General features: G+C 33.5%; 2 protein-coding genes across 5 annotated transcripts in view; one reads left to right on the top strand and one right to left on the bottom strand.

Moving 5' to 3' along the window:
- Nucleotides 1–3,141: 3,141 nt before the first annotated feature.
- The window catches only part of LOC127704734 (U1 small nuclear ribonucleoprotein A-like), a 1,100,970-nt gene continuing 1,076,807 nt past the window's right edge, over nt 3,142–27,304 (bottom strand). For 3 of the 4 annotated variants that reach the window (XM_052208942.1, XM_052208943.1, XM_052208941.1), the window contains exons 2-7: nt 9,765–9,836; nt 8,542–8,714; nt 7,925–8,055; nt 6,223–6,284; nt 4,642–4,780; nt 3,142–4,264 (exon numbers count right to left, since the gene is read on the bottom strand). In XM_052208942.1, coding sequence (XP_052064902.1) covers nt 4,105–4,264; nt 4,642–4,780; nt 6,223–6,284; nt 7,925–8,055; nt 8,542–8,714; nt 9,765–9,828 — 729 coding nt within the window. In that variant the 5' untranslated portion in view covers nt 9,829–9,836 and the 3' untranslated portion in view covers nt 3,142–4,104. Of the gene's footprint in view, nt 4,265–4,641; nt 4,781–6,222; nt 6,285–7,924; nt 8,056–8,541; nt 8,715–9,764; nt 9,837–17,589; nt 17,670–27,304 lie in introns of those variants that run through there. The other variant, XM_052208939.1, reaches the window with a different exon arrangement.
- The window catches only part of LOC127704726 (vacuolar protein sorting-associated protein 26B-like), a 28,727-nt gene continuing 25,060 nt past the window's right edge, over nt 23,638–27,304 (top strand). Inside the window, exon 1 of the mRNA XM_052208927.1 lies at nt 23,638–23,690. Coding sequence (XP_052064887.1) covers nt 23,688–23,690 — 3 coding nt within the window. The 5' untranslated portion in view covers nt 23,638–23,687. The remainder of the gene's footprint in view (nt 23,691–27,304) is intronic.

The raw sequence follows: 27,304 nt of genomic DNA, 5'->3' as shown, positions 1-27,304 counted from the left end.
AAATGGGGAATGTGTCCATGGGACACAGATGATGCCCCCGCTTGCATATCATATAAAGTTATAAAGGGACATTACTAAAGAACGATAAAAGTGACGCTACCCAAATTTGTACTTGATCTGAGTTTTGTGGTAACAAGTATTGTGTATAAGTTTCATAACATTTGGTTGAGGCAAAATAAAGTAAGAGAACAAAAACCAATTTTGGGACGTACGTACAGACGGACAAGGGTAAAACTTAATGCCCCCTCAGCTACGGCTGGGGCATAATTATAATGAACTGAAGATTATATAATTTTTTTGCAAAATAGATATGGAATAAAATCGTGGCATGAAATTGGGCATGCATTGGTATTTGTGGTTTTTGAGCTTGTAATTCTAAGTGGTTGGGATGTTATTTCAATTTGATTTGTGAATTTGTGGTTAGAATTGTTCTGAAAAGTGAGCAAGGATTTTTAGTTAACTATACAAATCCTTGGATTCAGCATATTAAAATCAGTCAAAGTTTAATTTTGCACCCTTGTTTTTTTACCCATAATTGCTAGGCAGATACAGCAATAATCCCCAAATTCATTCCAACCTTGTGGTACTATTTCATAAAAAATGCTCCGCTGGGCGCAGCTTGATACGACCGCAGAGGTTGAACCCTGAACAGTTGGGGTAAGTATGGACACAACATTCAAGCTTGATACAGAACTGAATTTGGATTGCGATTAAATATTTGACACAGCATAGGTTTCTGACACAGAATGAATGTGGTCTAAGAACTTAAAAAATTTTAATTTACCTATTCAAACCATATCATTATTATTTGCTTTCATATATAAATCAGAAATAACCAATTTAAAATGGAAAATTTTTAAGAAAAAAAAGGGAAAAAAAATCCCCACCCCCAATTTTTTTTTTTTGAACCCCCTTATGATTCATCACCCCCAAACTCAATCTCAGCCTTCCCTTTTTGGTATGGTACCTTGCAGTACAATTTCAGAGCGATCCATACACTTGAACACAAGTTATTGTCTGGAAACTAGAAAAATGCTTGTTTTTTTGGCCCCTTTTTTGCCCCAAATACCTCAACATTTAGGGCAATTACCCCCAAACTCAAACCCAGCTTTCCCTTTGTGTATGGAACCTTGTAGTACAATTTCATAAAGATCCATACACTTACAAACAAGTTATTGTCCTGAAACTAGAAAAATGCTTATTTTTGCCCCTTTTTGGTCCCCAATTTCTAAAATTTTGAGGCAATTACCCCCAAAATCAATCCCAGCCTTCCCTTTGTGGTGTGGTACCTTGCAGTACAATTTCAGAGAGATCCATACACTTGAACACAAGTTATTGTCTGGAAACTAGAAAAATGCTTATTTTTGGCCCCTTATTCCTAAACGTTTTGGGCAATTACCTCCAAACTCAATTCCAGCTTTCCCTTTGTGATATGGAACCTTGTAGTACAATTTCAGTAAGATCCATAGACTTACACACGAGTAATTGTCATGAAACTAGAAAAATGCTTGTTTTTTGCCCCTTTTACGGTCCCTAATGCCTAAAATTTTGAAGCAATTACCCCCAAAATCAATCCAAGCATTCCCTTTGTGATGTGGAACCTTGCAGTACAATTTCAGAGAGATCCATACACTTGAACACACGTTATTGTCTGGAAACTAGAAAAATGCTTGTTTATAGGCCCCTTTTTGGCCCCTTATTCCTAAACGTTTTGGGCAATTACCCCCAAACTCAATTCCAGCTTTCCCTTTGTGATATGGAACCTTGTAGTACAATTTCAGAAAGATCCATAGACTTACACACAAGTTATTGTCATGAATTAGAAAAATGCTTGTTTTTTGCCCCTTTTTTGGCCCCTTATTCCTAAAATTTTTAGGCAATTACTCCCAAAATCAATCCAAGCATTCCCTTTGTGATATGGAACCTTGTGGTACAATGTCGGAGAGATCCATACACTAACACACAAGTTATGTCTGGAAGTTACAAAAATGCTTATTTTTGCCCCTTTTTCCTTAACTGTTGGTACCATAACCCCCAAAATCAATCCCAAATTCCTTTTGTGGTATTGAACAGTATGGTAAAATTTCATAGAGATCCATTCACTTAAACTAAATTTAGAGTGCGAAAACCAATGTGTCTTCGGACGACGACGACGATGTCATACCAATTTACGACCGCAATTGCGGTCGTATAAAAACCATACACTTCTACTCCCAAGTTATTGTCTGGAAACAAAATGTCTCCGGATGACATCGCCATACCATTATACGACTGCAAATTTTTGTTGTCGTATAAAAAACCATTGAATGATAATTTTCTGTTGTGAACATCTACATATTATATCCTGATTATCTACTAGGTTTCATGAAGTTCTGTTGAGTGGTTTCAGAGGAGCTACGCTGACAAACTCTTGCAGTAGTATACCATGGCCAAAATTCTATACTCAAAGAGGCATGACAAGAACAGGATAAAAAATAATTTTATTCTAGATACTCTTTAGGTCATTCAGGCTAAGGTTGGTTTAAATAGTACCAGTGGTCTTCCAAGAAGAATTTTAAACAAGAATATGTGTCCATAGGATATCAATCCCTGATCACACTATCACATTGTTATGTTTATGAACCACAAAACCTTGGTCAAAACCATAATTTAGCAAGTGTTTCAAAAAGTTAACATCCTATAAACATGTGTACTAAGAACCATGCACAACTTCTTGGTAAACTACTGTAAATTAAAAATTTTAACCTGATCAGTGAACCATTAAATCTGGGTCCAAACCATTATTTGACATATATATATATTTTAAATCCACATCATAATGAACATGTGCACTACCTTACAAGTTAATGTACCTTAAACCAAAACTTGAACCTTTATACAGGATGGATTGACAGATGTACAGACCAGAAAACACAATTCCCCCCAACTATTGTAGGCAAGACATATAGAGTTAACGATGACAGATGACAAAGTTGTCAAGTGATGGCAATAGCTTACATAGCCAATTAGGCAATGTAAACTAATAACCTCAAATCACAAAAAGTCATGTCAATTTTCATTTACAACTTACGGTACATAGTTTGACATGAAGAAGTAAATTTAGTAGGTTACCTTAGTAGAAATAAAAACCAAACAATCCAATAGATGAATCAGATTTATTGACAAATCATAATTACAAAGATGATAGCCCTTTGTGCAATGTCAGCTACACAGAATGTCTGATGATTATGATGAATATCTGTATAAAGCTGACAGAGGGTGCAATGCTGTATATAACAACAGTTGGCTCAGTGCAATGCCAATAACAATATCTATCTACCTACCGGAAGTGTTACCTACCAGTATTCAACTGCACTGTGAGCCTTTAATATCTGTTATTCCAAAGAAAAACTGAACTTTTAATATCTGTTATTTCAATGAAAAATTTGAAACTTCCATCAGTTTCATGTGAAAATACCTACCAAACTTATACAACAGGATTACATTGAAATTTGTCAAATAATTACGTACATTTCTGTCAAATTAACATTTTATAATTGAGTATGCTCATTTATAGTAACCTTACTCTTTAACCTCTCTACATTTAAAAGTTTGAAGTCATAATAGCTACCCACTTTGTACAACAGGATTACATTAAAATTCATAAGATATTTTGGTACAATTCTGTCATATTCACAGTTGTTCAAGGCCATTTCTCCTATGTCACCACCCCTTTCTAAAACAAACAATGATAAAATGTGCATTTGTTTCAGTAATTGGGTGAATTAAGTTCAATAACTTAAAAGCAAGTTATCAATTTGAAATTAAAAAAAAAAAATCTTTGGAAAAATAAAAAAAAACACCATTGTATTAAACTATATCTAATCAAATATTTAGAGTAAAACGATTTGCCTACACATTTAAAAAAAAAATTTAATTTAAATTGAATAGCAAGTCTTAGGAGAGCTTCGTAAAACCAAATTTTTAGTTTTGTCAAGAAATTCGCTTTAAAATAGCAATACCTTTTACAAACTCTTTATATATTTTTGAACTGAATTTCTGCATGATTATGTCAAGATAAAAAATTTAATAACAACAACAATACTAAGTCCTCATCAGAATTGTCTATTTTTTAGCAAATGATATCTTCATTGCATTTGTTGGAGTGATCTTGAATCCTTGTAACGCCTCTTTAGCAGCTGCAGACTGAACCTCATTCTCAAATTCAACAAAAGCAATGTCATGTCTTCCTGGTACCAAACGAACTTCCTTGAAACCAGGGAATCTGAAATAAGCAAAAAACATTTTATCTACAAGGCATCAGATAGATTATAATGAAAAGATCAAACCACATTTATGATACTTCTTGGAATATAATACATAATAGTTTGTAAAGCAGAACCTACATTTGCCATTTTTCAGCATTGAACAACATAGTTTTTCCTCAATCCAAACTAATTTTTCTATTTTTTTATTTTTTTTTTCTGCAGTGGGTATTGATTAAAAAATGTGCATTTGCTCTTCATATTGCAAAATTAAATGGAATGTTAAAAATGAACTTAATAAAGGTATAAATTTTGAATGAAATGAACTTCAGGAATGAAGAAACGTTTCCAGTAAACATCAGAATTTTGTTTAAATAAGAGATTATCAAAAACATACTGATTGAACAACATGGACAACATCATCTCATTTGTTTCTTCAGGTAAATTGGTCAAGAATAAGATCTGGTTAGGTGGTTGTTCAGGTATTGTTGTAGGTCCAGCTGGTGCTGAAGGAGGCTGTGATGGCGCTGTTGTGGCTGAAAAAGAAAAAGGTGTTATTAAGTCATTGATTAGGTATTTTGACAGGTCAACCTAGCTGTTGGACCAGTCTGTGATTAAGCTGAATAATATCTTTTTTTGGTGTCGTCCTGTTTCTGTTGTTTTTTTCTCTCAAAAGGACACCATCATAATTTACTTGAATGTTATTTACACATATATGCAAGAAAGGATCATGTATCTGTGCTATTTGTCGTAGCTATAGTCACATACTCATCTTTCCACATGCAAGACTTCTTTTTACAGAAAACAACAAAACAAGTGTAGCAGATGCCATATACTGCTTACCATTCTGAAGCACCAGAGTTCATCCATATTTTGTAAGGAGTTTTAAGAGCTGTATTTTGCAATATTTTATTTTTCAATGTCTCTGTTGTTTTCATCAATGACAGTCTTTTTCTGTTCGGTGTGAGCCAAGGGATCCGTGTTGAAGGCCCTACTCAGACCTATAATTGTTAACTATTTACACATTGTGACTTGGATGGAGTGTTGTCTCATTGACATTCATACCACATCTTCTTATTTCTATTGTATATCTTGTCCTGAAATTATGCTATTTATTTTCAAACTCACATTTGGTCATGTATAAGGACTAGAAAATTTAAATGTAACAATGATTAACAAAATAGAAGGGGAATTGAGACCTGTCTTGGGCCTAATAAAATTTGCTCATAATATAGGGAAATATATAAAATCAAGAAATATAAATGAATTAGACAAGATTTACAAAGTCATGACATCATAGTATGTGATATGTGTACATTTCATGAAAATGAAAAAACCTCGCGATTTTTGATAACCTTTTCCATCAATCCTTTGTTAGCATTGTCCACAGCAAAAAAAAAAAACCAACAAAATAATTTTGAGAGAACCTGACTTATAGCCAAAAAAATAAACCAATCAAATATATATAATTTGACCTCTATAATGGGCTTGTCCTACTTTTTCAAGATTCACTTTGAATAAAAGGAGATGTGCAGTCTACATCAATGAGACAGAAACCCAACATAACAAATAACCAAAAAAAAAATCTGAAGGGCAAAATTTAAGTCTTTTTCTATAGTCAATTATCTATACAATATGTCAAGCTCTAAATCATTGAGAGGTTAAGGGCTATTCTTTAAATAAACACACATGGACCCTAGGGAAAGCACTTTGAAATCTCAACTATAGTATAGGTGGGTGTCAAGAACAGTAAAAATGTAAGTGAAATTCTAAATCTGCCATTATTGCTGGTTACCCCAGTTTGAAAGTGCTTTGCCTGGATACCATGTATATTTTAACAGAAAAACTCTAAATAGATATTTATAGATAAAACGGAAATGATGAAAGATCTGTCATCAACACCTTATTCTCTAAATAACAAAAGGCATAAGACAACCAATACCTTCACCATCTTGGACCATTCCTTAAAGAGTCTTACCTGGGTTGATCTGTGGTACTTGTGCCATAGCTGGCGTTTGTGGTGCTGGAGCTGCATTTTGTCTAAATGTACAAAAAAGTGTTTATATTAAACTGTTAGAATACTTTATTTGCATAATTTTCATTTTACAAACATGACAAAGTATCTTCCAATGAATACAATGAATATTGTTTTTAAGTATTTAAAGAAAAGAATACCTGTTCCACTATAAAAATACAATGGCACAACATCATTTTCAATGGACATGAAATATCTTCAACATCAGCTAGTATGAACTACCAAAATTATTAATTCTGGTTTTTCACAACTGATAGGTTTAAATGTGCAAGTTCAGTAGATTCCTTTTTCTCACACCACCATTCATATTTTCAAATGGGCCCTGGTATGTGTAATAATACTGTAATTTTTTCTTTTGTTCGGGGTACAAATAACAACCAGTGAATTTATGCCATGAAAAACAGATATTCTAACTTCATTGAATTAAAAAGATTTAATTGGCAAACCTTCATTTTTCCCCACAGGATGACAAGACTATGCCATTCCTTTTTAACTAATTACAAGCATTGTCGTGCTAAAGCATACCCTACTCATAATTCAAAGTATCAGGAAGTACATACCTGACAGATTTCAGTGGCATAGCACCAGTGTAGCATTGGAAGCATGTGCTTGCAAATAACTTTATAAAATATTTTTTTCAATAAGTATTTTACTATAATTGTTCAGCTTCTGGAGAGCTGGCGCACACCCAGAACCCCTGCTTACAATTTATCTTGCCACTGGATGTGAAAAGCATTTACACACGTTATATCACTGCTAAGCTGCTGACTAATTATAAAGTCATTCTGTTTTGTACTTCTTGAGAAAAAAATGTCAAGAAAAAAATGAAGTTCATTCAAAACCTTCAAAATTCAAAGTATCAGCAAACAGGAAGTAGATACCTGACAGAACTGAAAAGTGCTCATACATTACAACTTATCAATATCAAAATGCTGACAAAATATGAAATCATTCTGTTTAGTATTAGGCCAGGGAAAAATGACTGTTGGTTTCCCCTAACCCGACTGGGTCTACTTTAAACTGTCAGGTCGTTTTTTTCGACTGTAAGAAAAACAAAAACAAACAAAAAACGACTGTGTCTAGTTCCGATCCAGCATTGTTGACAAATATTTTTTTGTATACGTTACAGTTTTGTTGTATAGAAGCATAACAATGTCAAGGTAATTTTTTCCCTTGGTTTCTAGATCGCTGAATCGCTTAACTGATCGGAATGATAATAATAATTGAAAGCGTTTCACTCCCCCGTTGTTTAGATCCCCAAAATGGCCAACTCCGCACCAAGTGCCAGTATTTTATCAAGATTGAATACATGGACACCAGTTCTTCATGTTATCAAAGTCACCTAAGTTTAATACCAGTTGTCAAGTTAATAAATATTTGTTCTACACACAGTCTATAGCAACACTATACACAAAAAAAAAAAACTCTCCTGCCTGCCGGGCCTTGTAAATTTTCCAATGTTAGGGGAAACCAACAATCATTTTTTCCCTGGCCTTACCTAAGAAATAGTTTTTGAAAGAACGGACGGACAAGGTGAATACAATATAGCCCCAATTCTAGAGGTGGGGTATAATATTGAGATACCATTTGTGGGCCATGATACTATGATTTATATTTATTTATCAGTTCATTCATAGCATCTTACCTTTGAGATGCTGGAGTTTTCTTCTTTTTCTTAATTTCTGGTTCTTCTTCCTTCTTTCTCTTTGGTCTCTCTACAAATGTTCCTTTCATTTTGGCTACTAAATCAGAATCTTTTCTAGAATACTGAATTCTCTGCAAGTACAAACTTATTTGTTTAGATCCATATTATCCATGTTAAAACGAAATAAAAATAAGAAACACTAACAATGTGAAATTAGAAACTTAGGGATTTACATTTATATCTATCAGTAAAAAAAATGAAATATTTTCTGTGCCTACAAAAAGTTATAACCCCCTAAGAATTTCTGGTCTCACTCTATTGGGAAATTTTTATATAAACTACAGTAGACAAAATGAAATTTGTGATAACAATCTACCAATTGATTGAAATCTAGCCTATTTGAAAGAGCAGGCACAATTGACACCCAACCCCCAAATCCCTGTCCCTAACATTTTTACTTTAAAATCACTATTTCCTAAAATAAAATCAACAAAGAAAAACAAAAATGTGTTTTGAGCTATTTTTGAAAAGTTACGATACAAAATGTTTTTGGAACATTTCTTTTGGAGATTCTTAATTATCTCACCTATAAATAAGAATATATTAATGAATTTTACCATGGGTTTGTCATAGAAAGGAAAACCCTGCATTGATCGTAATGCACTATTTGCACTGTTGATATCTTTAAATATAACAAATGCCTGTCCCCTCATCTTCAATGTCTTCAAAGCAACAATGTCTAAAATCTGTCCAAACTGTGAAAATATGGCATACAAGGATTTCTTCAATTCTGAAATGTAAAACAAACTAATTTTAGATTATGATTTCATTTGCTGAATTATTAGATCATACAAACAACTTCAGAAAAGTTTGAGTTTAAAGAATTTAGGGAACAAAATGCCTCCTAAGGTATCATATATTCAGTGGTTCCCAAGGCTTTGAGAAATCAACTGGACACTTGGTCCAGTAAACCAATCTTCTTAACTGGACCACTCTCTTTTTTACTGAACATTTACACAAATGATTTGGACAAAGTTAAAAACTTTACTGGTCATTTGGTCCAGTACCGGTAATGCATATAATTTAACTGGACCAAACCAATTAGTACTGCCCTTTGCCCAATGTCCGGCGACCTTGGGAATGACTGTACATGTATATTTCTCAGTGAACAGCAGTTTTCAAATCCTTTCAATGCACTCTGCAGATTTATTTTAAATTGTACACATTAAATTTTACAGCTTTATGTTTTCTGATTACAGCAGCAACTATTTGATATCCACACAGTATATAAGATTCTTAATTTCAAAGCATTCATAATTTTTTCCATTAATAATTAAGGGGGCTTGGTGTAATGCTTTATTTTCTCCACTCTCTGTCTTGGATTCCCCTTCCTGCTAATCCAAGACTTGTTTTTACCTGCTCTTGCAACCTGATCATGAGCAATCAGAAATATTTCTGATAACAAACATTGACAAAATAACATGTTTGCCTCCTCAATAATTCTTTTCTGTTTTAGAGTGAAAAGCTGATTTTAAAAAGTTTAAAGGGTGCAATCCTGTCAACCAATGTGTATTTGGTTGCTTATGAAAGACATTTTCAACTGATTTGTTTAATAGTAATTCAACTTATGCAGTAAATCTAATTCCTACATACATTGAAGGTATGGCTTAAAATTAGCTTTACCTATTTTCAAGACAGTTTCTATTTATGATTGTTCAATTCAGTATCACTGTTTGTGGTGCACATTACATGTTTGTACAGAAAGGATATGGGATGAATGAACATGTACATAACACATCAGATTCAAGTTATACTGTTTTCTTCTATTGCCATTACTCACCATCTTTTTTTATTTTTTCATTCAGGTTGTTAATGTATATTGTCTGATTAGGTCTAATATCCATTTTTATCTGTAAAAAAAAAAATGACATATATAGCAATAATAAAAATGCTAAGATTATTTTAAGCAAAAAATGTGCTCACTGATCAGTCAGAGCTCTGACATAAACAAGTCAGAATAAAATGACTTCCATAGGTCAGATATAATTTGATGTAAGTGTTGTCTCCCTTCTTGCACTCAAAAGAATATGACTTGTACAGGTCAGTTTATGTCAGACTTTAATTTATCATAAAATGACTTCCACAGGTCAGATTTTGCACAAAATATTGTGACTTAATATCTTCATATTCTAATAAGATTTATGCCCCTTTTTAATGCATTTTGACTTCGAGAGGTCATTTTTGTTCTGATTTGAAGCAGTCATTACTACCACTTTGTTATCAATCTCCATAAAAATATGGTGATTACTAGTTTCGAATTAAAGAGTTTTAAAAAGTGGGGCTCATCTGACATCATACCTTCTCCTTTCCAGAATCTAAACATAATATATTTATCTCATCACTTTCAATTATTTCAAAATACAAAGAAAAAACAGGTGAGAAAAAATGGATCATACAATTTTCTGAATATCAAAAGATTTACAAAATACAATATTGGATACATTACATGACAATACTTCAAATCTTCCAAGGAAAAACAAGACACTTATTCATGATAAGACTATGTTAATAAAAGATATATTCTCATCCACTTTAAGCTAAATGTATTAAGAGCAAAACATTTATTATTTTAATATTTCATTGAGGTAAATACTGTTGTGCAAACTGACTCAAACAAGTCACATTATGTTCTAACTTACTAAACGTATTACAACTTTTAAGTCTAGTATTGTCATATTGATTTAAAAATGTATAGGTAAGCCAGATAAAAGACTGAGGAAATTAGGTCCCCATAAGTCACAATAATGAGGACTATAAAAAAGTTTATTTGGTATATTCAATATTAAATGTATTTTGTTTTAAACAGGTCAAATCATGTTCTGACTTAAAAGAGTCAGTCCAAAACTAAAATAAATTTATTGAAATATTTAAGCCGGGAATTGCCATATGATATTAAATGAATGTATGGGAACGTCAGATAAAAGACACAGGAAATATATGTTAAGATCCCCTAAAATAAATAACCATTTGACTTAATTGTTTCTAAAAATTTATCAAATAATAAACTCGAAAATGGCAGATTCAGAAGCAGTCTGAAAGCAAGGACTTTCTTGGATTAAAGGAAGTACACCTAGCTTTTGATTGGAAATTTTGTTCTGTAAACTGACTTTAACAGGTCAAATCATGTTCTGACTTAAAACAGTCAGTCCAAAACTAAGTTTATTGAAATTTTAAAGTTGGACACTTCCATATGATATTAATGAATGTATGAGAACGTCAGATAAAAGACATAGGAAATATATGTAAGATCCCCTAAAATAAATAACCATTTGACTTAATTGTTTCTAAAAATTTATCAAATAATAAACTCAAAAATGGCAGATTCAGAAGCAGGGCTTAAAGGAAGTACACCTAGCTTTAATTGGAAATTTTGTTCTGCAAACTGACTTGAACAGGTCAAATTATGTTCTGACAAATTGACTAAAACAGGTCAAATCATGTTCTGACTTAAAAATATCAGTCAAAAACTAAATTTATTAAAATTTTTCAGTCAGGCATTGCCATATGATATTAATGATATGTATGGAAAAGTCAGATAAAATACACACGAAATACATGCAAGATCCTCTAAGATAAATAACCATTTGACTTAATTGTTTCTTAAAACTTATCAATTAATAAACTCAACAGTGGCAGATTCAGAAGGGGACTAAGAGGAAGAACACATAGCTTTGATTGGAAATTGTGTTCTGTAAACTGACTCAAGCAGGTCAAATCATGTTCTGACTTATAAGAGTCTGTCAAACACTAAATGGATTGCAACTGTAACAGTCGGGCATTGTCATGATTGTGATGTGATTGTTAGAATGTATGGATACAAGTAGGAAAAAAGATCACAAATATTAAGTCACAATTTTTAGAACTATATAAAAGTTAATTTGGTATATATTTGATATCTTAATATTTCATTGAGGTAAATCCTGTTGTGCAAACTGACTTGAACAAGTCACATTATGTGTTCTGACTTCAAAGAGTCAGTCAAAAACTATACTTTTACTAATTATTGCAACTTTTAAGTCGGGAATTGTCATATGCATTTAAGAATGTATGGGAAAATCAGATAAAAGACACCCAATAATAAAGTCACAATAATAAGGACTATAAAAAAGTTTATTTGGTATATTTAATATTCAAATGTATTTTGTTTACAAATTTCATCAAATTATCTTAAAATTTTATTCTATTTCTGCATTTTTATGACTTTTTTTTCTGTTAAGTTAACATATGGAACTTTTGGTTATAAAAAATATTATTTTAAAACCATTTGACTGAATTGTTTCTAAACAAACTTATCAATTAATTAACTCAACAGTAGCAGATTCAGATTAGGGGGGGCTTAGAGGAAAAGACCAGTTTTAATTGGAAATTTTGTTCTGTAAACTGACTTTAACAGGTCAAATCATGTTCTGACTTCAAAGAGTCAAACAAAACTTAACTTATTACAACTTTTAAGTCTAGTATTGTCATATTGATTTAAAAATATATAGGTGAGCCAGATAAAAGACAGAGGAAATAAGGTAGCCATAAGTCACAATAATGAGGACTATAAAAAAGTTTACTTGGTGTATTCAATATTAAATGTATTTTGTTTTAAACAGGTCAAATCATGTTCTGACTTAAAAGAGTCAGTCCAAAACTAAAATAAATTTATTGAAATATATAAGCTGGGCATTGCCATATGTTATTTAATGAATGTATGGGAACGTCAGATAAAAGACACAGGAAATATATGTAAGATCCCCTAAAATAAATAACCATTTGACTTAATTGTTTCTAAAAACTTATCAAATAATAAACTCGAAAATGGCAGATTCAGAAGCAGGGCTTAAAGGAAGTACACCTAGCTTTGATTGGAAATTTTGTTCTGTAAACTGACTTTAACAGGTCAAATCATGTTCTGACTTCAAAGAGTCAAACAAAACTAAACTTATTACAACTTTTAAGTATAGTATTGTCATATTGATTTAAAAATGTATGGGTGAGCCAGATAAAAGACAGAGAGAATAAAGTCCCCATAAGTCACAATAATGAGGACAATAAAAAGTTTATTTGGTATATTCAATATTAAATGTATTTTGTTTTAAACAGGTCAAATCATGTTCTGACTTAAAAGAGTCAGTCCAAAACTAAAATAAATTTATTGAAATATTTAAGCCGGGCATTGCAGGGCTTAAAGGAAGTACACCTAGCTTTGATTGGAAATTTTGTTCTGCAAATTGACTTAAACAGGTCAAGTCATGTTCTGACTTTAAAAAATCAGTCAAAAACTAAATTTATTGAAATTATTAAGTCAGGCATTGCCATTTGATATTAATGATAATGTATGGAAAAATCAATTAATAAACTCAACAGTGGCGGATTCAGAAGGGGGCTAAGAGGAAGAACACATAGCTTTGATTGGAAATTTTGTTCTGCAAATTGACTCAAACAGGTCAAATCATGTTCTGACTTAAAAGAGTCCGTCAAAAACTAAATGGATATGCATAAAATCTGGTTCATAATTTTTGAAAAGATGGAGAGATTAATGAGTCTATATTTTGTTATTCCGACTCACAAATGTCACTATGTGACAAATTTCGGGAATTTTTCTCTCCTTTTGACTGATTCCTATATGTTGTATGGGTGCCATAACTATCACTACAACATGTACAAAGTCAGCACATTCTAAGGGACGCCATCAAAAGACCAATGTAGGATAAAAAAACTTAAATCAAATAGTTTGGGGGTGGGGGTGGGGTTAAAGTTGCTGCAAGTTTTGTTCATCCAAAATCGATTTTACATAAATCCATATTGGTCAATCAATCTTTCCCAAATTAAGTTAAGAGGGGGGGTGAGTGGGTCAGTGAAAAAACTATGTGATGTGAATTAAAGTTTTTTATCCTATATTGAACTTTTGATGTCGTCCCTAATGACTTGACCTATTACAGTATTTCTGTCTGAATTTTTTATGAATCATCTGTATTTACTAATTTAACTACATGTATGTTATTGCAAGTGTATTAATTAGCTTTGTTTATTACTTATATTAAACTAAACCTCTATTAATCAATTATCTTTACTCTGGTTATTGATTATATAAGAAAAACTCTGCCTATTACTATATGACTGTAATCTAAACTCTGATTGTTAACATCCTGGATTGCATATCTGCATGACCATTAAACTCATGGTATACCCATTTTATTTGAGGATATAAAAGTATTGTTTTTTCAATATAACATTTTCAGACACATTGAATCTGTGAAGACAACTTTCAATTTTTTTTTTTTCATATAGATTAGACCGTTGGTTTTTCCGTTTGAATGGTTTTACACTAGTAATTTTTTGAGGCCCTTTATAGCTTGCTGTTCGGTGTGAGCCAATGCTCCGTGTTGAAGGCCGTACCTTGACCTATAATGGTTTACTTTTATAAATTGTAACTTGGATGGAGAGTTGTCTCATTGGCACTCATACCACATCTTCCTATATCCATGTAATTAATAAGATGTGATGCATGTGAGAGGAAAATAATACTGAATAGACAATTCTGTTTGCACAAACACTGATAAATATAATATGTAAAGGTGGTCTCTCAGCAGATTAAAATAAACAAGAAATAATTGTAACAGGATGCTGTTACGAAGTCTCCCAAACAAATTTAAGCTCCCATAATTCGTCATTCCCATGGTTGCCTGACATTGGGCAAGTTCCAGTACAAATTGTCTGTTCTGTGGTCGGGTTGTTGTCTCTTTGACACATTCCCCATTTCCATTCTCAATTTTATTTGTCTAGTAAAGTGATATGCATAAGTGACGCCTAGGGTTTGACCCTGCATGTCATTCAAATCTTCTTGAAATGACGAACAGGAATATCATATGGTTTACCTTTAGGGGTGGTGATCCAGAACATTTCAAAAAGGGGGATGGGGATGACCCCAATGGACTTCCCCTATATTTCATTTGATTTGTTTTATTGTCCTGTGCAAGAATGTATATGGTGTAGGGGTGGGGATCTCGACCGTTTACAAGTTTTCAAACATGAGGGGGTGGGGTGACCCTCAGGGACTCCACCTTTATTTCATTTGATTTGTCTTATTGACCCTTACAAGAATATATATGGTTAAGGGGTGGGGATCCCGACCGTTTACAAGTTTCCACACAGGAGGGGGTGGGGGTGACCCCAAGGGACTTCCCCTATACTTCATTTGATTTGTTTTATTGTCCTATTCAAGAAAATATATGGTTTAGGGGTGGGGATCTCGACCGTTTACAAGTTTTCAAACAGGAGGGGTAGGGGTGACCCCCAGGGACCTCCCCAACATATCATTTGATTTGTTAAATTGTCCCATACAAGAATATATATGGTTTAGGGGTGGGGATCTCTACCGTTTACAAAATATAAGAACATTTGCAAATGGCAGGGGGTGGGGTAAACCTGGAGACTAGCCCGGTATATTTCATTCAAATCAATTTGACATTATAAAGAGGAATAGAGAAATGACAGGGATAGGGGTGATCCCTGGAGACTTGCCCTACATTTCATTTGATTTGTTTTATCATGTCCCATGATCATAAATGAAGACCAGGTGTGTGCATCACTTATTGTTCTCAAGTTATAACTTTAAAAATAAAAAAAAAAACCCTTGGGTTCTTTAGTTAAACCCCTGCCTTCCTTTTTCTTCTATTAAAATTTTTCCCATTTTCGTTTCATTATCATCGTATCAATATTCACAATGATCGTTTTTCTCATAGGGAGAAACGAATCAGAAAGGTTAAAAAATCAGTTCGTGATTGAGTTTAAAAATAGAAAAATCACGTGACGATGTTCAGCTCGAAGCAATAATTTTACTTTTCAAATTGCACTGACTGGTTAATAATGTTAATATTGTTTAAGACAACACGAGTTATCTCCCGAAAATAACAATTCATTATCATAACAACATTTTCTGACCTGAACAAGTCAGAATTGTCAAACACCAGGTCATCTAAAAGACCACGCGTCCGTATTTACAGGTCGCGCGCCTTCATGAAACAGCAAAAAAATCACTTGCAAGGAACTTCTTTATAGGCAAAAAATATAAAAATGCCCATCAAAATACGGAGGTAATATGAATTACCTTTCTAAAAATGCCCACAATGACCTAGATTTTCACTAAAAATCGTAAATAATCAATATAATATTCAATGACTTCTCGTTCGAGACACTTCCAAATCAACGACTCTCAAACACGTGATCTCTTGCAAAAAACCACGTGATCGTATGTGTCGTAGATCGGCGGCAAATTCAAAATAACTTCTGGTTTGACGGACTCGAGTGAAAACTACGCAAAACAAAAATTGACGCATACAGGTCAGAATTTCAAAACACTTTCTGACTTGAAGAAGTCATTTTATTCTGACTTGTTTATGTCAGAGCTCTGACTGCTGATGCATAAAATTTACATATTTGTTTATGGCTTTGATCAGTAAAATTTAATCTTTTATAATTGCATCAACAATTCTGCACACCATGCATGTATGTGCATATAACTTTATCAATCTTTACTGCATAGAGAAATATTTTATGCTTTTTTTTCATAAAATTGAGAATGGAAATGGGGAATGTGTCAAAGAGACAACAACCTGACCAAAGACCAGAAAACAGCCGAAGGACACCAATGGGTCTTCAACACAGCGAGAAAATTCCGGCACCCTGAGGCGGGCCCCTAAACAAAAATATTTTATTTTTTACTTTACCAAACGATTTACTGTTCAATGCTTGGATTTAACCGGTAAAACAAGTAAAGGCTCTGTACATTTCATGACTTGTTCGTTGATTGTTCATGTTGGGTTGTTTAAAGGGCAACAATGCTAATAAACAATGACAAAAATTAATGATGAAATATCATCATACATTGTAATCTCTGAACAAGAACAATTTCCATATTCCAATTTCCAGTCATTTAATATAAGTACACTACAAGAGTGCTTATTTTCAAAAGGTTCCCTTTTATTTGCTTTCAAACGTACAGCTGAACAATGTCATTTTCTTTATTTATCTAAGAGATACAAAAAAATTTACATGTACACTATTCAAGTACATGTACACTGTACAGGCTAAAATGGCTGTGTTTTCACCACAAAATTTACTCTACGACTACGTGCAGATAAACCTGTTAATTTACTGAGGATTAGAACCTGGTAAACTAAAATTACCGAACCACAACCCAAGCAACCATTCAGACAAGACTTCAGAAAAAGACATATATATATTTATACTATAATAATTTCTGCTCAGTGTACATTGACATTGTTTCTATAAACATGTTATAACAACTCTGCATTTTGCCAAATGTGTGTACATTGTATTATCATGATTATACGAAATTGTTTGTGTTGTTGTGTCAAAGTAAAGTATTGTCTTTACCACACACACACTCCAACAGCCACCAACTCGTAAGGAAAACAGTATTATAACACACAATAAACATGATAAAATTTTAATTTTTTGTATGCACCATTTTGAAGAGAAAAGTCAAGAATCAATATAAATAAACAGAACTATAAGCAAGCAACAATCAATCAAAATAAGGTTAAAAGTTCAAGTATTCCTGTAAATAACAAATAGCATTTCTTAATTTACCAAACCTTTTGATCTTCTTATCAGCCGGCTCCTCCAAACAAAACGCGTGCTCAAAACGTACAGATGTTTAATTTCCAAATCAACTGCCGGGTCCGGCTACGGATAATTCCGAAGCTAATTACTTGTAGACTGACACGGGGTAGTGTTAATTTGAACCACTGATTTGAACAGTCAATTAAAAAATTGATGGAAAAGAAAACGAAAAAAAGGAAAACAATGGAAAAAGAAAAAAAAAATCTAAATAAATAGACAATAGACACCATTTATTAGCACACACCTGGGACATAAGGGTACAAGTCAAATCGGCACCTGGTTAATTCGGCACCTATAGAAAAGTCAAATCGACACCTGCATGGTCAAATCGGCATCCAGTCAAATCGGCATCCAGTCAAATCGGCACCTATTTAAAGTTATTTCGGCATTTGGTTAGTGAATTTGTACCAAATATATTTTTTACATTTTTCTTTCCTTCTTATCATTTGAGGTATGGGGAGAATAGTTTTTCGGTTTAACTTTTTTATATACTTTTTGTATAAGTGTCATACAGTAATAGTCCGACCAACACACACAATTATAGCAATCGGTAAAGGCACAATACAAAGTACATTGGATAATAATACATACAATATATGATTTGCAACAATATAATATCAGTAGGTTGTAAACAAGTAAACTGCATGTTACTATGATGTGATTAATATTTTTGTAATACATCATTTCTAACTTTTGACAATTCAGAAATATAAGAATAATAAGATAAGAATAAGATATTTTATTTCCAATTATGGGCCCCAAAGGGCATAAACATTACTACATCATTAATTTTTCATAATACAATACAAACAATGAGATAAAAAAAAAAACGTTTAACGAGAACTATTTAAGTTCTTAAAGAATACGTAGATAAAGAATCTATAGTATGTTTTTTTTAATACTAATGCATTTTATTGCAAGTGTGGTTGATATAGATAACAAACAAGCAGCCCAAAAAGAAAAAAGAAAAATAGATATCCATATATGTATAGTACACAAAAAGTTGGATCAATTAAACACACATCTTTAGTATCTGTAAAGACCCATTGTTGATAAATTTTAGATATTTTTGTCTCAAAGGTTTCTCTTTTCTTTTAATAATATTGACAGTGCCACATGAAGTGGTTTTCGTATTCAATTTTGTTTGGCATACAAACTTTATAAAATCTTTTTTTTCTAGCAATTTTGTTATACCTCCCTCTTTCGATTTCGAGGTTATGAATCACTGAAACAAATGAATCCCTATTAGAAATAGATCAGTCAACAATTAAATTTTTCATAATGTTTTTCAATACACGCATTATATTGTATTAAGCAGGGCTGATGATATGCATCTGTTTCAGATTTGTTGATTTCAGCAAGGATCAATATACAAATCATTGATTTCACAGTGTTGAATTTGTTTGTACAATATAGTTCAACATGTTAAACACAAAATTACCTTTCACTGATGATCATGGATAGGAGTACTATCATATTTGTACTTTGATTAAAAAAAAAGACGCTAAGGGACAATCTGTAATTCAAAATTGAAATGAGTTCTTTTATTTTATTTTTGATTATAACATTCGAGGTGTATGCTCGTCCTGAACATACATGAAATAGTTGCCACTGGACGTTAAGCAACCTGCAAAAATCATTGATTCAATCAATCGACGTGTATGCGAGTCACGATAGATCTGAATTCAAATAAGATTGTCCAAGGACAGGAACATATTCTCACAGTATACAATTATGTGTTTTTATAAGATTTTGGTGTTGATGGCAGATCTTAAATTGTCTCTGTTTTTATATTATTCAAAATTTGCATAGGCTATCAGGACATCTTAGAGCTTTGCTTAATTGCACAGACACCTTCACAGTACTATACTTATCTCATTATAAATATGTATATAAAAATGAAATTGACAGGCTACACGAATGTATTTTCTACCATTCCAGAAAGATATGATATTTTAAAAATTGATTGAAGCAGAGACATATGATAAATATTGTATTTAGGGGTCGATGCAGGGTTCCGATGGAAAAAAGGGGGACGTATATGTCGGTTATATAAATATTCAATCGTCGAACTATCGAGGCGGATTTTTTTTCTACGATTTTATGCTAAAAACGACATTTTTCCTATCAAAAAGGGTGTACGTCCCTCCTGAGTCCCTGGCATAATATGTCACTGGAATGAAATTATAATCAGTGCCTTTTCTTATTTCACCAGGAAGTGTGTGTCGAAGTTTGAGAACTTGGGTAGTGCTCAGAACTTTTCCCTGAGCACAGTAGCTATACCCTAGAGATTATCCCCGCATTTTTTTTGGGGGGGGGGGGGGGGGAGTCTTAACTTGTGGAGTCTGCAATAAGTTAGTATATCTTAAATTATAATTGCCGTTATATTTTTTTCATACAATTAAGTTTGATATAATAAGCGGTGCATGCTTAGCTGTTCATTATTTTCCCATGCAAACAGACAGTTGATTTACTATTAATCATTGAAAAGCAGAGAAGTATAATTATTATAAGTCTCTTATGCAAGAACTACACTTTTTTTTTAATTTGTCATTCTGTCTGTCCATATTGACATAAGAGATGTCATGTTTGAGTTATTCTTTAATTTCTTCAACATATTTTGAATATTTTATAAACGAAGAAATATGTGTAAATGTACCGCTAGTCAGTATATGCAATACTTGAGAAGCTAGATACTATCAGGCAATCAACACACATAAGTCGAAGAAAGACGATACCATGGTAATATAAAATAAGACATAGTCACGGTAGGTATAGTGTCCGGCTAAGATCGTGGTTTTTCGAGTGATTTGATCAGGTTTTTTCGAGTGTGACCACTTTTTCTCGAGTGAATATGATCAAAAATGTAAACAAACAGACTTACTTTCTGAAAAGACGTGATATGGAAGCTTGAGTTTAATATACAAGGATATACAAGGTGTGTTAGTAATTGAGATAAAAAGATATTATCAATCCGACATTATTTTTCGTTCAAAAAGTTGAATTTAGCCTTACAATGCTTTTATTCCAAAAAACAGAATAAAGCCATTTTTATACACATACCAATGCAAACGTCGATGGAAATGCATACATGGAATCCATATATCCTTAGATATACAGACACTTTACAAAAATTCTTGTTGTTGCATTAAAAAATGATATTTTGAGACTAAATTCATTTCTATGTGTTCGGGTTTTTTCGAGAGCAGTCCGGGCTTTTTCGAGTGCGTCCGTGTTTTATCGAGTGATTTTACAAATTTCCTATAGCTTAGAATGTTGTGTGTCAGTGTGTTTACGTTTAAAAACAATTAAAAAGGGTTCAAATTATGTACTTTTGAAGGCACGAAACCAATGCATTCATCAGTTTGATAAAGGTGTACTAACACTTAGACTTTGTAAACAAGTATCAGCCATCTGCATATATTGTTGTTTGTCACATCTAATAAATTACATGTACAGTATATATTCATGATGTCAACAATCTAATGTAAGCATAGATAATTTGGATTGAGACGTACGTACAAAGAGTGAATTAAGCTGATGAATTATTCATTTCATTGTTAACTATATATGAAATTAAATTCAGATGTTATTGTCAATGGGAATAAGAACTGGTCGGATAAAATGTCTTTTAGTAGAATATTTTTTATTACATATAAAAAAAGAAGATAATGAGACAACTCTCCACAAGAGACCAAATGACGCAAAAATTAACAACTATAGCTCACCGTACGGCCTTCAACAATGAGCAAAGCCCATACCGCATAGTCAGCTATAAAAGGCCTCGAAATGACAAATGTAAAACAATTCAAACGAAAAGCTAATGGCCTAATTTATGTAAAAAAAATAAACAAAAAACAAATATGTACACATCAACAAACGACAACCAATAACAATAACAGGCTCCTGACTTGGGACAGGCACATACATACAGAATGTGGCGGGGTTAAACATGTTAACGGGATCCCAACCCTCCCCCTAACCTGGGACAGTGGTGTAACAGTACAACATAAGAACGAACTAAAAAAATCAGTTGAAAAAGGCTTAACTCATCAGATGGATACAAATAGAAATACATCTAAAAAAAAACAAATGTATTTTTTTTTATTCTTCTCTGCTGTCCAGTAGGTTTCTTATTCCGTTTTTTAATAAACAGCTGCGCCATGGGCGCATGATACGCTTGTCAATGATACCAAACTCGCCGGAGCATCGTTTAATATTATCAGTATTGAAATTAAATAACTCGAGTTGATATCAAGCGATATCCATTATCACTCGTTATGAAACCTATAAATAATTTCTCAATGTCATATCAAAAATTTATAAAAAAAAATAAAAGGGAGGTAACCTTAATCTATATAAAGCAGTCACCAAAGTTTCATGAATTAAAAACTCCTCAAAGCACTTTAAAAATATTGTCCGAAAACTGTTAAATCACCCCTTTTAAGCTCACCTGGCCCTAAAGGGTCAAGTGAACTTTTCTCATCACTTGTCGTCCGTCGTTGTCCGTCGTCGTGCGTTAACTTTTACATTGTGTCGTCCCGTGATGCTCAGATATATACGTCTAGAGTTTTAATTGCTGTTGAACAGATCACAATCTGAGCAGCTTAATAACTGTAATGTTAAGGATAGCGGATCATGTGCAACGCAAACATTGTTTTACAGAAATCTTCTCCTCTAATACTTATGGAACAAGTTCATTATAGATAGAGATAACTGTAAACAACGAGAATGTTCAGTAAAGTAAGATCCACAAACAAGTCACCATCACCAAAACAGAGAATTTTGTCATGAATTATATTCTTGTCTTTAATGTAGAAGAGTGCCCATTGTTTAATATGCACTGCAGCACATAGACCAAAGAAAGCGACACAGGCTCTTTAGAGCCTCTAGTTTGTTTAATAAAATCCTATTACTCGAAAACGTAAAATCTAAAATTTATAATATTCGAAAGGGATACCTCAATGATAAAAAAAATTCAACGAAGTTTCATGTAAATTGGTTACAGCGTTTTTGAGTTTTGTCCGACATGCTGACGACGGACGGACAACGGCATACCAAAATACGTACCGTATAAAAACTCCGTTCACCACGAAAAATATTATTAACTGTGACAACAAAAATACCATTAAATGAAGTTGAAAAGATTATGAGTCTCCTGCACTATGTTCTTATGACCTTTTTATAAAGGATCCAATAATTTCTAATTTAATACTGGAAAGTTGTGGTAGAACTTTTTCCTAACAGAAAACTTGCATTAAATTGAAAAAGGTTAATTTTGATCAACGTAGTAATATTTTTTGTTGATTTATTGAGAATATATGATATTTTCATTCATTAAATTACATTTATAAACTAGAAAAGTCATTTTTTAAAGTCAGAAATAACTTTTTTCTTATCAAAATTTTCGTTAAAAAACCCGGACCATTTGTTTAAAAACCCGGACGGTTGGCAGTTCCTCTCGAAAAAGCCCGGACAATAACAAACACTGAATTTAATGGTTAAATACAAGGAAATTGTGCTTCTTTGTTACTCAAAACATGTATAGTATTCCAAATAAGATGGGTAGTCACGTAAAAAACTATTATGATTACGAATTAGTAGTTAATTGACCTGATCGCATGTTTTATCACTCGAAAAAGCCCGATCTACACCCTCGAAAAAAATGGACAGATTCACTCGAAAAACCACGACCCTAGCCGGACACTATACCTACCGTGATAGTGTCGACAAAAAAAAACCCAACAACAACAGTCAACAAAATCATATACAGAAACTGAATATTGCAGAGCAATACGACAGTGGAGAAAAAGAAATGTACGGAAATTTAACATGTCTTTCTCCAAGAACGGTTTTTAAAGTTAGTTTTGCTCTTAATTTTTACATTTTTTAAGCAAAAATTAATTTAAATTATTGCCAGGAAACGCAGTTTTATTGATTTTTTATCCGAAATCATATGATCGTTTAAATTTATTTTTCCAAAAGCCAAAAACCAAAAGATTCCACTTCCGCGAGATTATAACGAGGCCATATTTTATGTGTTGATTTTGGGAGGAGGACCTCATTTAAAATGGTAAACAAATGCTAAAATAAGCCACAATGACAACAACATTCATCAAGTTATAAAGACAGAATGACAAATTGAGTAAAAACTCCGATATATAAACACACGTAAAGTAAAAACCTACAGCATCCGCAACTAATTTGCATCTTGCCTGTTGGGTGACGAGTCATGTGACGAGGTGGATTTTACACATCTCTCTCTATGGTTTCTAGATTTTCTTGACACCTAGAATAAGACGCACACAATTTAATTATACGATCAAATATCTATTATCCCACGTAGCTACGTAACTTTTGAAAAGAGCATAATATAACCACTTCAGCCAGTGGAGGATCGACCTTATTTCTATATAATATGGGAATCTGCTACAATTCGGTCAATTGACTAAAGAATTTAAGAAACTTGAACTATTGACGTTGCATCATACAACAATTATTTTCCTTTTGTGGCAACAGAAATTTTCTCTTGTCACAATGTGACATCAAAATTTCACTAGGAACAGCAGTGATGTTTAGTGAGAGTGGTAAAAAGGGGTGGGGGAGGGGGAGGGGGGTGCTTGCATGGAAACAACTATGAAATAAGATATCATTTCATGTGGAACGTGATTATTACTTACAGATGGTGGTATTCTGCTTTTCTGCTGTCATATTCTCTTGACTGCTCATCTTCCCTCAACTCTGAATCTCTGTCGCTCTCTGCCAGTGCTTTGATGTCTTCAGATGGTTCCAACCTTCACCAGATGTTTCGACCCTGTACCATTACATCCTCCGGTTTGCGGTCAGTAGAGGTAGCCAAACCTCTACTCATCAGCACTCAGCTTCCAGCTCAGATCATCTCGGCGATGCCATAACCAGTAAGACGAAAGTTCTGCTGCTTCCCCTAGCTGTCTTACTGCTGTCTTCCATGCCTTTCCGACTATTCCCATTGCCTGTAGCATCCTCCTTAATGACTGTGCAGGAAAACCTCTGCAGCCTACTTCTACTGGGAACAGCCACGCTTTTCAACCTTTCTCTCTACATGTTGTCATCAGCTCTGTGTACTTTTGCTTCTTCCGCTGGTATGCCTCTTCACATCTCTCTTCCCAACATGCCCAAGGATCTATTGCAACTATCATCTTTGACGACTGTGACCAAACTACAATGTCTGGGCGTAGGGTTGTCTGTACACATTCTGGAAACACAAGCTTCTTGCCAATGTCAGCCTTCATGTTCCATTCACTACCCTTGTCCAAGATGAAGTGCTGTTGTGACTTTGTTGCATGATCAGTATCTCCCTCTCTGACGAATCTGATCTGCTTTGCCTCTGTTGTTGATGGTCTCTTCTTCCTTCTCTCAATATCAAGGATCTCTGACAGATGTTTCAGGACCTTGTCGTGCCGCCATCAATATCTTCCCTGTGTCAGAGCAAACTTACAGCCTGAAAGTATGTGTGCCATAGTGCCTCTTTCACCACATAACTTGCAGCTTGGTTCTTCTATCTGTCCCCACTGGTGTAAGTTTGAAGGGGAAGGAAGTGTATCATAGACTGACCTAAGCATGAATGAAATTCTGAATGGTTCCATCCTCCATAACTCTGCCCAAGTGATCTTTCTTTCTGGCAAGTTCCATTTCATCCATGCTCCTTGACGGCTAAGCTCTACTGCTTTTGCCCTTCTTTGTTCTTCTTCTACTTGTCTTATTTCTGACTACACCATGCTGCTCTTCTCTTTTGGTGTTGCCTTGACCACTGTTGGAAATGTGTCATTCCTAAGCCTTGTCTACCAGTACTGGTGTTGCCCACTATGTCTTTGTGATGAAGAATACTTTCTGCTTGATCTACTGCAGTTCTCGCTGACCATTTCCGCCCAGTATGTGTCTCGATTCCAGACTTACTTATCTTGCTATCCTTTGAGTCCCTGAGAGTTATAACAAGTCTGCCCTTTGATACCGTGTATACCTCCAAAGTTGATGTTAAAGGTAGCTTGAGTTGTGATGATCTACTGTAAAGACCTATGGCTGTAAAACTTGGTGGTACTCCTAGCCATCTTCTGAGGTGACTGTTTATCTTTCTTTCTATGGCTTCGACTGCTGTTGCTGTCATTTCATAGATCATGAGTAGCCATGTCAGTCTTGGTAGCAACCCATGTTGGTATAGCCAAGCCTTAAACTTCCCTGGCAATCCACTATTATCTACCTTCTTCAGCCATTCTGCAACCTGTGTTTGTACAGTCTTCACAAGTGTATTGTCTTTAAGGGTATCATCAAACCATTTTCCAAGGCACTTTATAGCGTTATCTACTATTGTTGGTATTTCGTCCCCTTGGATCTTAAGCTGGAACTTCGTTGTTATCTGACCCTTTCTCAGTATCATTGATCTTGACTTCCTTGGCTTAAATTCAATCCTGGCCCAAGTGACTACCTCTTCCAGTGCTAACAGTATCCATCTTGCTTGAATATGGGATGATGTTGTTACTGTAAGGTAATCCATGAACCCTCTTGTTGCTGGTAGAAAAATCTCTGAATCTGTCTTTGGACCTCTTGTTACTCTTTCTGCTGCCTTCATGATGATATTCATACTCATAATGAATATTATAGGTGAGATGGTACAAACCGTAACTATTCCTTTCTCTAACTTCTGCTATGCTGTTGTCTAGTTATCTACAGTAAATCGCAGCTGTATTCAACCAAAATACTTTTGGATTATCTTCTTGATGTGATCTGGAATGTGGTAGTGATCCATTGCCATCTCTATCAATTTGTGTGGTACTGATCCATATGCATTTGCCAGGTCTACCGTAATCAGGCTTGTATAGTTCGCACTGGTACATACATTGTAGTCCGCACCCCCTTCTCCACACGAAATTTCAGGTAAAAAAACTTTTTGTAACTGTTAGAAAAGGTCTACTGAAACTGGTAATTTCAAATCGTGTATGGTTGTTTGCGGTATTTTCTTGGAAAAACCTGTTTTCAGAAGCTGAAACTGCTTGTAAATGATTCTAGAACACTTCACGATTGTTAAAATAAGTCTAAATCACACAAAAAAGAATTTAGAAACTTGTGTATGTTTAAACCGGAAGTTTGAATAGCATGTGTAAAAGAAGAAAAAAAACGGTGAGAGTCAAAATCCGTACATCATACTGATAGATATCACTATAATACGACTTTGAAAGTAAAACAGTCCCATCTTTATGTAAAACAGTGTTAAATATATCTATTACATTAAAGTTTTTTAATGTTTTAAGCTAATACAAAACATATTTGTCAGTATGAAACACGGAAACGGAACGAATAATAACCGATTACGTTTTGTAATTTACACATCGTAAGCTGGTTTACGGTTGTTTTTACTTTTTTTGTATCGTTTCATTCAAGCAGATACCAGTTTATTTTAATCAATGCATTGAAAAGAAACAAGAAATTTGTAATGAAGTGTTTAACTTTTAAATTTATCAGTTTTAATTTGATATTGAATAAAAATAACTTATTAATATGGATTAGATAAAATTATAAGTTTGAAAAATGATAATCTTGAGCGCCCTCTACAATATCAATAACAAACATGGCTGAACGTAAACAAACCACCTCACGATTTTTATTCTCTTACTTCTTGCTTATTGTACTCTTACAGTCCGCACCCCTTCTGGC

Source organism: Mytilus californianus, unplaced genomic scaffold, assembly GCF_021869535.1.
Source record: "Mytilus californianus isolate M0D057914Y unplaced genomic scaffold, xbMytCali1.0.p SCAF_6, whole genome shotgun sequence".
In the NCBI taxonomy this organism is placed as follows: domain Eukaryota; kingdom Metazoa; phylum Mollusca; class Bivalvia; order Mytilida; family Mytilidae; genus Mytilus; species Mytilus californianus.
Note: the sequence above shows the minus strand (reverse complement) of the source record. Positions and strands in the feature narration are given on the sequence as shown.